General features: G+C 24.8%; 3 protein-coding genes across 4 annotated transcripts in view; 2 read left to right on the forward strand and 1 right to left on the reverse strand.

The window, feature by feature from the left end:
• The window catches only part of LOC126901428 (growth hormone secretagogue receptor type 1-like), an 80,454-nt gene extending 79,636 nt beyond the window's left edge, over positions 1–818 (reverse strand). The window contains exon 1 of one of the 2 annotated variants that reach the window (XM_050677858.1): positions 319–812. The gene's annotated coding sequence lies outside the window, so the exon portion shown is untranslated. Of the gene's footprint in view, positions 1–318 lie in introns of both variants that reach the window. The other variant, XM_050677862.1, reaches the window with a different exon arrangement.
• A 1,887-nt stretch (positions 819–2,705) lies between these two features.
• LOC126901429 (E3 ubiquitin-protein ligase TM129) lies at positions 2,706–6,738 on the forward strand. The gene is made up of 6 exons (XM_050677863.1): positions 2,706–3,070; positions 3,159–3,387; positions 3,446–3,679; positions 3,747–3,909; positions 6,147–6,295; positions 6,366–6,738. Exons 1-6 carry the CDS (start codon positions 2,860–2,862, stop codon positions 6,499–6,501), a joined length of 1,122 nt encoding a protein of 373 aa, XP_050533820.1. The 5' UTR covers positions 2,706–2,859; the 3' UTR covers positions 6,502–6,738.
• Positions 6,739–10,562: 3,824 nt separating this feature from the next.
• On the forward strand, positions 10,563–11,607 carry LOC126901448 (myeloid leukemia factor-like). Its single transcript, XM_050677886.1, has one exon. It carries the CDS (start codon positions 10,735–10,737, stop codon positions 11,392–11,394), a length of 660 nt encoding a protein of 219 aa, XP_050533843.1. The 5' UTR covers positions 10,563–10,734; the 3' UTR covers positions 11,395–11,607.
• Positions 11,608–16,938: the final 5,331 nt, after the last annotated feature.

Below are 16,938 nucleotides of genomic sequence, written 5' to 3' on the forward strand. Positions count from 1 at the left end.
AATGTACTGATATAAGAATCAGTATTTATTGGTAGCCGACAACGACCACCATTACCGAAATTTTATCAGCTGTAAATGACAGTTATTATATTTTTGCAACGGGTAAATAAAATCATTTTATTTTTCGCGCCGTTCCAAATGCATTAAGATCGTGTCTCTACCAACTTTATGATGTAAAATAATAATTTAAAGTAATCAATAAAAATTTGTATAAAAGTGGCGCCAAGTGGGTGTTTTAAAAGAACTACGTCAAGTGTTATAATATCATGTTTAATCATTTCCAGCACAATAGGAATTTTAATTAAATATTATTCTTACCTCATCGGACATACGCACTTTAGAAGTTGAAATTTAATTGATAAGTCCTATTCGTTGATGTTTCTTTAATCCAGTAAAACGGGTAGTAAAACGGGTTTATTGTTTATGGAGCACTAAAGCAATAGTTTTTAACACTTTAAAATGGATAAACGTAAAAAAAGAACGTCAGCGAAAAAAAATTCAGTATTATAAATATCTTTTTAGTATTTCGCACTTTTTGGCGGTTTCTGACGAACGAGACGGTGACGGCGACGACGCTCCGAAGTTAACAGTCTGTTCCAACGCACACCACGTGCGTCGTACTGACAATAAACGCGGCAGTCGCAATCCTCAGGACCGTCGTCTTCGGCCACTGACTCCACCGCACAACCACCGACCTATCGTTGTCGACTGTGCGTTGTCGGCAACTGTAGAAGGCCGCCTTTTTGGTTGTTTATTAAGCTCTCCACGCCTTTCCTAACATACACATTTAGTTGTATGATTTATTTTTACAAGAAATTATCTTCAATTAAAATTAACCAGTAGCCAAAAAAATAAAAGTAAACGTGTAATTCATCGAAATTAATTACATACAATTATTTAATGTTAATTATATTTAGTTGAGATGATATTTTTAAAGATATTTTTAACGAATCGTTAAAAAATAAAACGAAAATACTTTATAAGTTTCACATCCGTGATAAAATATTATAGTTACTATTGAAACCTTTTAGTTATTTTAAATAAAACCTATTATGGTTTTTAAATATTATTTTTCAATTTTCAACATTTCTTATCATTATTTGCATAGCCATGGTAACATTAATAAAAAAAGTCATTATTTTTGCACTGTTTCAAATATACTTTTAGAATTTTTTTGTGACATCAAGTTTTTGAAAATTTTACTAATTTGTAAAAACTGTAAAATTGAAAATTCTTAAAAAAATTAAAAATAGAAAGAAAAAAACATTTATTCTTCAAATAATTAGAAATTTGTTTTTATGACGTTTTAGACATTTTTTTTTGCAAAATTCAGAGAAATCCATCAAGTTTAAAGCTTTATAGATATATTTGAGTTCAAAAAATAAAGCTAAACTTTTTTTAAAATTATCTATCAAATAAAAGTTGAAACCCTTTAAACAGAAAATTTTATAAATATATTTTGTGTGTGTGATTTCAAACTTATATAATTGCTATTTATCGAAAAAGAGTCAACATTTCATGAATTTGCTTTTATCTTCGTAAATTTTATTAATAAATTAACTTTTGCTAATCAAAATATGTGGATCTTATCTATCTTTTGACGCTTAAAAGAACGGTTTGTCTTACGTTAGTGAATTTTTTAATTATATAAAAATTATTAAGTTTTTTAGTATGCAAAAAGTGCATTTTCAGTTGAAACACGTGTACAAGTGACAAATTCTTATGTATATTTTACCAAATATCTTCAAATTGTCATGAAAAAACTATTATATATTATAGTAATATTTTTATGTTGTGATAAAAATATGCCAAAATAGCTTAAATTTTAATTAAATGCTAATTTTTATTCGTTTTATTTATTTTATATAGTAGTAAAAATCTTAGGTTTTATATAAGTAGTAGTATGTTATTATTAGAATAAAATAATATTTCACCAAATATGTATCCAAAAAAATTAATATTTATTATTACATATAAATATGTGCACATTTAACAGATATAACAAGTATAAAATAAAAATTTTATACTACTGATTGTAAAAAGTAATAGATGTAATTCTTATTTATTAATCTGAAAAGGATACAAAGTTAATTGTTGATGTTTTCAATTTTGGGAAGTTAATAAAAGGATACCACCTTTATTTAATATTGCTAATCAATCAGTTAACTTTTAAAACTAATCGGTCTACATTTACAAGAGTTATTAACAGCTTAAAATTAATGACAAATCCAGAAGGGTCATGAGAATCAAAACTCCCTTCTATAATTTATATAATCTATGGTTCTATAAATTTGTTTACAAATATCCACAAATATAGTATGTTACAGGACTATTCATAAAGAAAATTAGATGTATACTTTGAAGACAAACTAAAAAAATGACTTTTGGTTGTAAATAATATTTATGTACATTATACAAGGAGTCCCTGCAACTCAACTCACACAACTGTACATTATACACAAGATTAATTTAAATGAACTTAAATAATTTTTTATTACACATAATATATAATTTAATTGAAGTCAAATTTGTCTGTAAATATTTTAAACAATTTATACCTTTAGTTTGTCTTTCTATTTAACCAGTCAAATTATAGTCCATATGTTCTTTATCATTTAAAGAATCATATAACACGATATAAGTATAACACGTAATAATTTACATGATATCAGTGTTATCAAACTTATATAGTTTTCATTACTATGATAAGTAGAAAAGGAGTGAAATGTCTCAGCTATTTTCTATTTATATATATTAAATTTCTTCTCTGTTAGTATTTAAAGCAATCTTAGATGCCGCTTGTTAATAAATATTGTTCAAATTATCATGTAGTTATTTTCTTCTATTTATATACCAACTATGTTTAATTCAACGTCAATACTGATTTATACATTGTTTTACATTATTGTATCTATTTGTTTTGTATTTAAAACCACTGAGTTTGTGTCTAATGGCCTCACAGTAGAAAATCTATTTGAAAATTTTGTTGGAAAAGAGTATGACAATTTTATAGTACATCACATTAAACGGACATCACTAACTATTATTATTCATTCAAGTATTCCATTAGGTTTGTATTACATTTGATTAATAATCTAATTCAATATATATTATTTGAATCACTTAATCTAATTTAATATTATACTATTTGTTTCCAGTTTATCTTCTTGGTACATTATTAGCAAATGATAGTGAAGAAGAAATTGTATATCAATATTTTTATGAATTATTTTGTTTGGCTTTAATACCTGTAGTGTTAAGTTGTTCAGTACTATATAAATGGATGTCTAATAATTGGGCAAATCATCCCTTAGTAAAGATACTAATAAGATATGATCCAGGTGATTGGATGTTAGTAGCACGAGAGATATCAATGGAGTATCAATGGTATTATAAACTTAGTTATAATAAGAGAAATTACATTTTTTAATTATATTTAAATTAGTTTGCAGAAATTAACTCTATCATGTGGTACACTTACTCGAATAATTGTTACTGATAATTGGGTGCTTTCTATAAACTTATATTCTGTAAATATAGCTAAAAAAATGGAAAGTTCATTTGTAGTATATAGTTCTGATAATCATAATACATCACCTGATGGAAATCTTGGATCTGTACAATTTATCAATATCCAAGTTATACCTATTCGAGCTCGTGTCAAATCTTTTTTTATTAGGTAGGTTGTCATTCCTTTAGAAATAATCATATTTAATTATTGTGATCTCATGAACATTTAAAATCAGAATTAAATCTGAAGATTTTAAAACTTTGGAAGAGAAAATTGGCCAACCTATACAGATAGCTGATAACATTAAATTGCAACGTTCTAGGACTGAACGTTTCATTGAAGTATTTCGTGACGAAGTTAGACAAAATCCAGTTTACTCAAATTATAGTGCTACAGATGTGAGTATTATTTAAAAAATTTTAATAAAAAATTTATCAATTATAACTAAATGATTGCGTTTGTTGTTATTGTAAAAGTATTAATAAATAGATGTAAAATAAAATATAATAAAAGTATACTTTTATTCATATTACTAATTAATTCTAAATGAGATTTTATTTTTTCATACGATTTGACTGGCAATATGATTTTAAGTATTTATTTTTAGTAAACTTCTTGTTATGCCCTCAAAAATTAAATAATTTACTAAATTAAAGTATTACTAATTTCTCTATTCTTATTAGATAAAATTTTTTACAAATGTTTAGATTTTGCTTAATTTTTTAACTAAATGAATCATATAACTAAAAGTTATTACTATTATTATAAAAAATAATAAATAATGATGTATGAGAATAATCTATACATTTTTTAGTTGAATATTTTTATTTTTTTAAACTATTATTACCTTATAACTTATATATTATTTTAGTCAAATTATGAGTTTTATATAATACATTAATCTACTAAAACACATTTGGTATTGCATATAAGTTGGAATTAATTTTTAAATAAAAGTATCAGTCATTTAAACTTTTTTTTTTTAGCTTAATTATTATTTTTTTTTTTAAACATATACAATTTTTATACTTATGCAATTAAAAAATACACATACATGTAAATAATACTCAATATTACTGTTGCGAACACAAGATATTAAGGTGTTTTTTTTTTAGTATTATCATCTGTATTTATCTCGATTATGTAAAGAAAATATTATGTTAAAAATTTTTTCAGCATGTGTTATATTTAGGGATTTATTATGAGTAGTCCAGATAATTTTCAGAACTAATTAAGAAGCTATGAGAAGCTTCATTCTTCTAAAATCTCCGTGACTATTTATGATTAATGGGTGGTGTGTCCAGAACCTCCTGAATGTTCTTCATAAATTGAATCCAAACCTGACATTCAATCACTCAATTTTGGTAGGGTGTAATATGATAAATATAATTTGTAAACATGTTGCAATATGTTTATGAAAAGCATTTTCTATTTTAGAATTAAAATACCAAAAGATGTATTAAAGGAGTATTTTAAATATATTTTTCAATAAATATTTTAATACTGTTTAGAATACTCAAAAGGGGTTTCAATATTTATACTTAAATATTTGTATTTGAATACTTAACATGTATAAAAATACATCAATTTCAAGTATAAATTTAAAAAATATTATGTGCTTTTTATTAAAATATTTAATTTAATATTAAATATTTTTATAAAAATTGTAATATATTAATTTTTATTTGTTTATTTTTGTCTAATTAAGTTCAAACAAATTACTTTAAATACAGAACCTTTACAATCCTGTTGGTGCTTTTCAATATCATTTACTCTGTGTATTTAAGAGTCTGAATCAATAATGTTTTATTTATAAAATATTATACTTTAATAATTTGACCTGAATCTATATAATTTTTTTGTAATTCTTTAATTTCATACACAAGTATAATTAATTTTATTGTAAATTTTAATACTTAGTGAACACAGAATCAGAATTATTTTTAAAGGAATACTTAATATTGTGGTTGTTTTAAAAAATTTATTTAAAAATAATATTAGTAATATGTATAATCCCAAATTAAACAAAGAATATGATTGGCATTTACATAGAAATTTACAGTTATTTATATTATAAAGAACTTTATATTTGTATTATAAGTACAATAATGATTATTAGAAATTTTTCTAGTAATAAAAGTATGATCAAAAAATGTTTATATACCAATAAATCTCGAGTTCTAATTATAAGACTGGTACTTGGAACATCTAATTGGTATATTTAGAAAATAAATAGTATTATTAATGGTCTCATATTTTTATTTATTTAAATATTCACATCTTTTCAAAATCTTTAATTTTGTTGATACTTATAATAAACATGTAAAAAATGAACTCCATTAAAAAACCATTAATACTTTATTAAATAAACTTAATAGTTTTTTTAATTTTTTACAGAAGTATAACATTTAAATAAGTTAACCCAACTAATTTTTATAATTTGACACTTGATTGAAAGTGATATGTAACACTGAATAACTAATTATAAATTAAGCTATTAGTCATGCACCATTAAAATGTTTTAAATGACAATAACCTGTATGCTAATAGTCACTATGTTAAAAACAAATGATATTATTTACTTTACTTAATGTAAAAAATGTGTGAATATTATTTTAAGGTTATTATTTTATAGATTGAAGACTCAATTTGTGCTGGTTGTTTAGTAAATCCTCCAGACATAAAGCTTACTAAATGCTGTGAAGATAATGATGATACTGATTTGCCCAAGTGTTCTTCTTGTCAATGTAGGCCAATGTGGTGTGTGGATTGCATGGCTAAATGGTAAATTTACTCATTTTTGTTCATTAAAATTTTTTTTGAGTCAAAATAATATTGTATTGAATATTTATAGGTATGAATCACGACAACCACAAAATAATGAAACTCTGTGGCTATCCTCAAAATGTACTTGTCCTCTATGTCGTCGAGTGTTTTGTATATTGGATGTCTGCGCATTGCAAAATTCTGAACTAGCCAGAGTTAATTGAATAATGACAATAAATGTGACTTTAATTCTGTGATAATGTATTTAGTTAAAAATCTTCTAAAACTTTTTTATTTTATCACATTTTGTCAATTTAATTGAATAATATTTTAATAACCTTGTGTATGTAAAATTTCTTTTAAGTTTGATTTACAGAGTATATTAACAAAAAAGACTTAACTAATTTTTTTAAATTTAATATTTTTAATTAAAATATATGAATAAGTAATTGAGGCTCAATTTTTTAATAAGATTTCTTATTTAATATGAAACGGGCGCTATTTGAGTAAAGTATGCAGGAGTTCTAATTTATATTATCCTTACCTTAAATATATATTTACCTAAAAATAAAAGTAATTATTATAATCTTTGAGGTGGCTATGGTAGATTTTGAGGAAGCTAAGTCCATCTACATTCTCAAAATTGTGGCTATGATATGAAAATAACTTTTAATCAGTATTTTTAGTTAAAAATTCTAAAATTCTTCTTTTGTTCATTCATTTTATATGTGTTTACTTCACTCATAATCTACTTTGATATATCAAGTAACTTATACTTATTTTTATTGTTAACAAATAAAAACAAGATTAATTTGGTTGAAAAATATGTTTTCTTATATACTGTTTTATATTTTTCAAAAATTTGTATGCATATACAATATTAATGAGTGTACAATATAACTAAATTTGACTTATATCTTAAGTTGATTTTATTTTAGTTATTTGTTTTAATATTTAAGAATTTAATATATTTAAAATAATTCATATATAACAATTGATGCAATCTTGTATCTTATTGTAAAGATTATTTATGAATAATGTGTTTTAAATTAAACACACATTATTCAAAATACTTCAAAAAATGCATATATTTAAGTTTATTTATGTATTATTTGTAATATATTTTGCAACTTATTTTTCATCAATTATAACATAGTACGTAATATAATATCATATTTTTGTATCTAACTAGTAAGAAAACAAATTAGTCGTCAGTTTTCTTGTTTTTTTAGTTTATTAACTTTTAATCAGGAATTGCTCTAGTATTCTATTTTTTTACATGGGTATATCCTTATTTAAGAGCTATTTAATTATATGAAATAATATAGATCTTTTATCTTAATTTGGTTGTATAGAGTTAAATTTATTTCAAGTTATTTTTAAAAAAAAATGATTTGTTTACTGTAAAATTATTTTCAATGTTGTGTGATCAGAAACAATTGCACGATTTTATACATTATCAATTATTTTAGTAAAAACAATTAAATAACCTTAATATCATCATAGCATTTTTCAAAAATAAAGAAATGATAAAAAAATTTTCTGAAACCATTTTTAGTTCACAAAGAATTGGCTGATATGGGTTTGTTTTTTTTTTATTTCATTCCACATAACTTGATATCTCAAAAATTAGTGATAGCGATATAAACTTGAGGATAAATTATCTATTAGGCACTGCGCCTAGAGCATACAAATTTATTTTAAAGAGTTTTTTCTTTTTGCCTTTCACTCACGTTACTTCTATTAACAAAATTATTTTTTTTCAATTAGTGCTTAGAACTTAACCATGCGCAATATGCAGCTTGTTCATTACATTTACTAAGAATCTTTTTTTGACCATTACCACCCGAAGTTAGGTAAGTTCATGGAAAAAATTTCCTATTCTTGTAGCGTTTTTTACTATCAGCATAAGCCACTGTTATCTCGATGGACGGGCGTGGCGACGAACTATTGGATTTTATGTGGACCTTAGGGCTTTGGACTACCAACAACCCCAACATTCGAAGGAAATACTTCGAGTTTTGTAATGGACATCATCATTATTACTAGAATATATTGTACCGGATGGTCCATTCTTAAACATAAATAAAATTTGAGCGACCACTATTATATCACGTTCGAGTGCATTAACGGCATGCATCTCCAATGAGCAGTGCCGGCGCAAAGTTTTGCGGGGCCCGGGGCAAGTTAGCCGTGAGGGGGCCTCAGTAGTTATCTCTATTTCTGGTTTGAAATATTTTAAAGACCTTTTTTTTTTTTTGTGCTCAACTGACAAAAAAGTAGATAGGCTAAAGACAAATTAAACTAAGCCAACCGCGGGGCCCTAGGCAGGTGCCCCGCTTGCTCCAGCACTGCTAATAAGGCTCAGTCTCCAAGGACGCGGTGCTCGGAGTGAATGGAGAATCGGTCCAGACACAGATATTGATCTAATAACACCTAGTTTTATGATCGCCTTATGCAGGCTATTATCTAGTTCGGTTGACTTGCCTTTCGAGTAAGATGACAGACGGTTGAACAGGAGGATCAAAGTCGTCTTTGATTACACTCGAGGAGACGCGCCTACAGCTGACTCAAAGATCTCTCATCCATTAGTAGACCGAGAAATGGCTGTCAGAAGAGAAGACTGACATGGGTCAACAAGAAGAGTCAGTGGAAAAGAAAACCAAGTTTGACGATTTCAAAAACTAATTTTTTGCGAAAATTTCCTCCATTTACGGAAAATTACAAAATTTTAGTGTTGGTAGATACAATTTGTGATTTTTTTATGTATGCTTTTAACAAGTCTATATTAGGTAATTATTATAAATAAATTTTAATAAGAAAAAACGCATCATGTAAAATTGTTATAAATGTCATTTGTACAACAAATTTAATTGTTCAAAAATAATTTTATTTTTATTATAAAAAAAAATGTATTTCATCTATAGAAGTTAGAACAAAGTGGTCCATTACAAATAATATGCTATCATTTGAAATTAAGAAAGCCTACTTAATATTTTACTGTTTATTTTGAGAGCTATATTATTATACGGCTGGAAAGTATACTCTCCTTTTAAACATGCGTTTTCAAATAATTTTCCATATTCGAATTTAAATTGAATATACTTTCTAATCGTATGTAATCACGAGAAAAAATTAAAAAACATTTATTTATCACGTTCTTAATACATTTCATTCAAATTATCACCCACACATTAGTAGTCCTATGTCAATAACTAGTTTTTAAATATGTTAGTTTTATTTTTATAAGTATTTAAGTTATTTAAGAATTGTTACGCGTAAAGATTTTTTTAGTTACAATATTATTGAAACGGATTATATTTGGCAATAAAAACATTTTCTCTGACAACCCGACGGATACTGACCGAGATAGACATTACAGTGTTATAGATTTATATAAAAGAATGCTAGTACAAATTTTTGTGAAGTCTTCTTCAAATGTATAACGAGAATAAAGAAAAATAATGTATTCTTATGCTGGTATCCTGAAAGTAGTAATACTTAAATACATGTAACAACACATAAAACTAGAGTTTTTAATATTTTATATTCGTACTACTAATTTGATTATCAAATAAATTTTTTTTTGGTGTTAAGAAATAATAAAAACTGGATAGATAAAATTATCTTTATAATTTTAAAGAAGAAAGTTTATTAAGAAATTATTGTCATATAAATGCCTCAAAACAATTTAATTTAAGGTTTAATAATTATCATTTATATCTTTTAAGTTGAAACTTAAATTATGATAATTTTAGTTTTTTAATAATGGTACTTTTATGACGATCATATTATTTTAGACCAAATTTTTATTAGGAAAAAATATATTCAAAAAGAAATTCACGATAATTATTATTTTTAATAATCATCAAAAACATTAGATTATATATTTGATTGCGTATATTTTTAATATAAACACAAGAAATAAATAATCAAGTTATAAATAATACCTTGATTATATTGTAGAATATTATCCCAAACCAATTAGTGAAAAAATAATGATAATTCTGTATAAAGAAAATTTTCCTTAGTAATATGTTAAAGGATGTCAAAATTGTAGTGAATTTTTCTTGATTTATAATTATATTTTTAATTTTTAATCTACTCAGTACTATAAGCCTAGACATATTAATTAAATTACTAATTCAGCTTTAATGAACATTAATTCAGGATTGTAAAAAGTTACTATTAAAATTTAATCAATTAACAATGAAACCACTATTATTTTTCACATGCTTTATAATTTTTTATTTGTATATAATTTCTATGGTAAACTACTAGTTGAAATATTAATTATTAAATTTCATTTACTTTAAAGTTTTATAAAACTTATACTTAATTTTTACACGACTCAGCTAAAATTTCATTGATCTTAATAACTAATAAAGATCGTTGGATCATTTTTGCAAATTGTTACTTAATTTTGAAGCATTGAATTCATTAAGGCAATAATTAAAATGATTCCTAATTCAAATCCTAACATGTTCAATGATACTAATCTAATTAGAAAATACACTAGGCAAATGAAGCAGATGATGAACTCTATTTTTGACGATGATAATTATGATAGTTCTAGTTCAATAATGTCTGTTTTGAATAATCCAATGACAATGATGAATACTGGTCAAGGCCAATCATTTATAAGTACTACATATATGTCTTACTCTTCAAACGGATCTAACGGACAACCACAAGTTTACAAAGCAGCTAAATCAATACGTACGGGTCCAGGAGGTGTAAGAGAAATGAAAAAATCAGTTTGTGATTCAAAAACTGGTGTTAAAAAGCTGGCAATTGAACACCATATTGGAAATAGGGGACACATTGTTGAACGTCAACAAAATGTATTTTCTGGCGTAAAAGAAGAAAATCAAGAATTCATTAATTTAAGTGACAATGAATCAGAAGAATTTTATAATGAATGGAAACAAAAAACACAAAATTGGAATTGCAATCATAGTCGTCGTAATCACTCATATACTGACGATTTGAAATCTTTACACTCCCATCATGAAATATTTCCATCTACAAGTGAACGTAATAATGGATATCAGAAGAACTTTCAGATTAAAAAATACAAAGATCGTTCAAAAAACGTAACAAAAAATTATAATTAAGTAAACTATCAAATGAAAAATTGTTCTGCTTTAGTGAAAACATACACTGTATAAACGCACTTAAAAAAAATATATTTTTATACGTCTTTAAATAATTTAATTTTGAAGTTACAACTACTGTATATTTTTTGATAAACTGTTCGATAACGTTTGGTAATTTTTTAAATAATCATGAATTGAAAGAGACAAAATCTCTTTTGACTAATTATTCTATAATGAACTCTTTTAAAATTAGTTTGAAAACCATTCATTTTTTATAAAATAATTAAATAGATATTAGATATTACTATTTTATTTTTTATGGCTCTAAAATTAGCTTAGCTATAAATCTGTATTATTCTTAACATTTGATCATGAAAAAAAATGTAAACATGAAATTATTTTAAAATCACCCAACTATTATTTGTAGATAAATCTACTAGACTAGTAAATTTAGTTATAATATTGCAATAAATTTTACTTCCCATCGATACCTTGCATTTAATGAAATACTAAATGGAAGTTTATGTTACTATATTATTTATAAATCTGAGATATTTTTTTATGAATTTATTATATTATAATAATTGCAACAGAAATTAAAATTTTCACTATCTAAGCAATTCCTTCTCTCCAAAAAAAACTTAAATGTTTATAACATTAGTTTGAAAAATTTTTAATTCATTGTACAGAGAATTTTTCAAGCAATTCTAAATTTTTATTAGGGTGATTTTCACTTTTTTCTTAAACAAATTTATTGACAGTTTTCATAGTTTTATTGCATTTGGGTGTTTTAATAAAAGTAAAATATTAATTGCCAACAAAACTTTATACCTAATTAACAATTTAGATTCAAATTTGAAGATTCAAATATAGAGTCAGTTGGGATATTTGATATTTTATATACAGTTTGAGAATATTAAATATTCATGTGTAGATTTTGTTTTACTTTAAAAAGCAGAATACTGTTGTGTTGGCTTGATTTAGTATAAAATCTACCAACCTATATTTAGAGCAATTCTTTTTCTCATTACTTCATTTCGGTCAATATAGAGTATAATCCCTGTGCCCTGTAGCAAAATGTGTCAAAACATTAAAAATATAACAAAATTTTGTTACATATTTATATTCAATTAATAATATCTGGTTTATTTTTGAGTTTAAAAATTTTTTTAACATATTTTGCATTATATTAATACATATATCTATTGTACTTTAGATTGTACAAATTATATATTTTCTCATTAAAATAAATGAAAGTAAACAAATTTTCAGTTAAAAAAATGATATATATTGTATTTTATTAATTTTAAGATGATGGAAAACGAGGCATTGAGATAAATAATGTAGGTAAATGATATATTTCAAATTCTGATAAATAATGGGCAGCTTAAAGTTTTTTTGATTTTGGTACTTTTATACTTTTACTTGTAGAATTTGTGGCATAATGTAAGACTCGAGTATCAAATTCTTTTTTCATTTTCGTGTTTAGGGATTTTTTTGTTTTTAAATGAGGCTTTGTAGTCTTCTCGTTTATTAGCTTATATACGTTCACATTACTTGGAAATTCGTTGATAAATATTTCATATTCTTTGTTAATAACACAGCGTACTTCATCGGAAATAGACATACTTTGCATCATTAACCAGTTAATTTAGGAAAATGTAAGATGGTTGTTTATTTAAAAAGAAATAATATTATGTTATTAACGATTTGTGTATCCATGTAATTTTTGTTTCCATTATCAAATATACTGATTAATAGCTTGTTAAACTGCTATAAGAAATGACAATTGTGTTAAAATGATTATTGTACAATGATAAAATAATACAAATATTATAAAATGATTATATTATAATAAAAGAATTGATCATTTGCGGCTATCATTTAAAACTAAAAACTATTAAAAATAATTGGCTCAAAATCCCACAAAACAATACTAAAAAATTGCATATACATAATTTATGATTAATTTTACTATCATCATCTTTAAACAAATAACTATGTTTTTTGTTGAGTATGTACTTATAAAATATTTGTAATATTTTTTAGTTTTAAATTAATATTTTAAATATATCTGTAATTTAAAGGATTATTATGCATTACATTTATCTTAAGAATATAAGTATTGTAAGTATACTGAAAGACATAATAACCTTAAAAAACTTCGGAGTTGCAAGAGTTCAATAAGCCCAGCACAAGTTCAGCGCAATAAGTTCAATATGATTATTTTAACCATATTGACATAACAAATATCGTCAAAACTGAAAGCGTCTTTTAACAATATCAAGTTAGGAATACGTTGAACGCAAAAGATTATCACAAAATTGTTCTCTATAATAGCTTTATTAGCTGAGTAATTGTATTTAAAGATCTATTATGAATATTAGGAATACCTCTTACGATGTACTTTAAGCAATTAATTGTTAATACATAATCATATAATATAGTATATGGGAAAGTAATGTGTCACATCTATTTTCCTCTGGGAAGTCTGAGGATATGCACATTAAATAAAAATAAAGACAATACCATAAATATACTTCTTATGTCGATGATTCAATTTGATAATTGAAAAAATAATCATTTAATGTTTACCATAGACAAATAAAAGATATGATTAAACAAATGTAATAACGGTATCATCATGTTAAGTGAATGTACTTTTTATAATATTTTAAAATATATTTTCACTAACTATAATGTATTTCAAGTTCCAAATAGAGAGAATATTGTTTTAATCGAACCTAGTATTTTAATTTACCTATACTTGTAACTGGCAGAACACGTACTGTAAACGAGTTTAATTTAAGTTGTGTATAAAGTAAACTGTTACATAGATTTTCTCGTTGGTGCAGTTAGGTCAATGTGGATAAACTTTTACGTTCCTAAATGTATACGTTACACGTTTAAACTAAAATAATGCATGACACATGTGTCGTATGGTTCATAAAACGTATGAATTACTTTTTACATTTTATGTCCGGCAATCTTACAGAAGCATTTTTTATCTTTATAAAACCAGTTGATAATACTTTGCATACACTGGAGAGAGAATTACACTTTTTTTTTTTAATGCATAGATGGTAATTTAATTTTGACATGGAGAAATTTCCGTTTTCACTTACAGAATGTTTAATAAGAATACGACGAAAAATTCATATTTTTGACTAATGATAACAAAATGTAATATTGTCCTTAATAAACGGTATTACGCGTTTTATGTACGTCGAAGTTATTTTTCACGAGTAATGTCGAACTATTTATTGTTATCAGACGACAAGTAATTTTCTTTTTGTACGGCGACTTGTTCCACACAATTATTATTTTTCGCATTTGGGTCTTTACTTGAACTTGTGTTTTTATATAGAACTATGCGTGAAGAACGCTGATGATTGGTTTTCGCCGAAGGCAAAAGTGTCCGGTGTAAACATAATAATAATTGGTCAACTCACAGCATGTACTGGGCGCCATACAGACCGCCTTCCATATTCAGGTCATCTAGTATGTTCAGGTCATAGGTGATAAACGCTCAAGTTAGACTCGGCCCTGCACTTCAAAACATCTCTTGACCTACATTCCATTAAGTTATCGCCCCCGTTAAAAATTGTAAAAAAAAATGGTATTTATTCTTTCCGTGTTGTACATGCGTTTATTACGCCAAATATCAAACAAATCTTATTTACCGTCCGATGATATCATGTTTTGGACATTGTCCAATGAAAGCCTTAGTAGGTACATGATAATAAATAATTGTTATAGTATATAGTTTGAGGCCAAGAGTAAATAACGTGAATTTTATTTTTCATTTTTTAAGAGAAGCGCCCACGTTTGTAATAAAGTATTGCATTTAATGAAAATTCGAAAGTTTTCAACAATTAAGTACATAAAAATTAATAGGTGGGTGGTGTTTTCGGTTAAGACCTCAATATATATTGTGAATATATAATGAACAATACTTATCTACATATGAAACAAAATTTTCTACAGTATTTTTAGCTGACGAACACAATCACAAGTTTGAAAATTTACTTGTAAACAAAAATTAGTATTTAGTTACATAAGTAAAAAATAAGACTTTTTTTTGGGCTTATATCCAAAATGTGACGTGTCACAAAATGAGGATATGACATTTTGCATCATATTTATGAAATTTTTATATTTATTTTGTGTCAAAAACTACGATTAAATTTTAGTTGGTTAATTTTTTTTTTTGTACTTCGAAAATGTCGATTTCATAAGACACCGTTAAGATTGTAAATTTATTTTTGCTCTCTTAAAAAGTTTTTAAAATTGACGAACTAACTTTTAGAAAAAAATCACTTACTCTAACTATAACTAAAGAACCCAAATAATTAGCTCATTTTAAGAAAACTTATTCAGTATAAAATATTTAACTTCGTAAAAATGTTGAAGTCTCCAAAAGTAAAATTATTAATAGCCTACTTTTTTTATGAGTATTGTGGTAAAAGTTATATTACCCTTTACACATTTTCAGTTAGAAAAACTTGACATTTAGTAGTCGAAACGAATTAATTTGTTAAAAATAATAATTTTTTCATTAGTATTGACCTATTTTATTCAGGTAACTATCTCATATGTATAATTTTCATTATTTAGAGTGTTAGTTGTTTTATAAACGTTTTTTTTTTTTTTTTTTTAAAGTATTAAAAGTTAAGAGTACTATCAAGACTACGTCTTGAAGAAACATATAATCAATTTAACCACACTTGCGGTTTAATGTGAGATTCCTTTTCTCAAACAAAATGATATGTCTGTTATATTATGAAATTAATTTGAAATTTAATTTGACTACAAATTAATATAAATATTATACATCTGCGTAATAATTAACCAATAGTTACAGTACTATAAGATTTTTATTCGAGGAATCTTAAAGAATAAGAGTTAGATGGAAGAACTATTACCATTGTCATAGAAGAATACAAGTTTCTCATTGAAATATTAAGTATTATTTTAAACAGTTTAAAATGTACATTATTTTTTACAAGAATAGGAACGTACACGATCCGTATTTTATAATAATCATTTACCATTAAAACGAATTGTTATTACAATCATCGAATGAATAGAATTATAGTTAGATTTTACTCAATAATTTTTTTTATAATATACGAGTTTTCCAATAATCACTGGAAAACTCCACAGTAGTTAATAGTTTTCCAGTGGACATACAACAATATAATGCTATGTGCAATAGCAAACTTATTAACTTTATATAATCAGTTCCATATTTCGCAGTGATCAATAGGAACAATCATCTCGGTCAGTACATTGTTTTAAGGTAATACATTTTTGTAAACAATATTACACATATATATAGTTATTTATTATTGCATGTTTTTTGAGTAATATAAATTGTATACTTTGACAACAAAAACATACTGTTGAATTAATTAAAATGTATATAAAAAATTGTTAATTCGTGATATTATGTACTTGAAATATTATTAATCTATTATTAGAACATAATTGTAGATTTTTAAAATGTTATTATTATTTTACAATATTTGGTAAATAAATTTAGAGTTTAAAGTCACAAGA

The sequence above is a fragment of the Daktulosphaira vitifoliae genome, unplaced genomic scaffold, assembly GCF_025091365.1.
Source record: "Daktulosphaira vitifoliae isolate Bord-2020 unplaced genomic scaffold, ASM2509136v1 Scaffold_3, whole genome shotgun sequence".
NCBI classification, from domain to species: Eukaryota; Metazoa; Arthropoda; class Insecta; order Hemiptera; family Phylloxeridae; genus Daktulosphaira; species Daktulosphaira vitifoliae.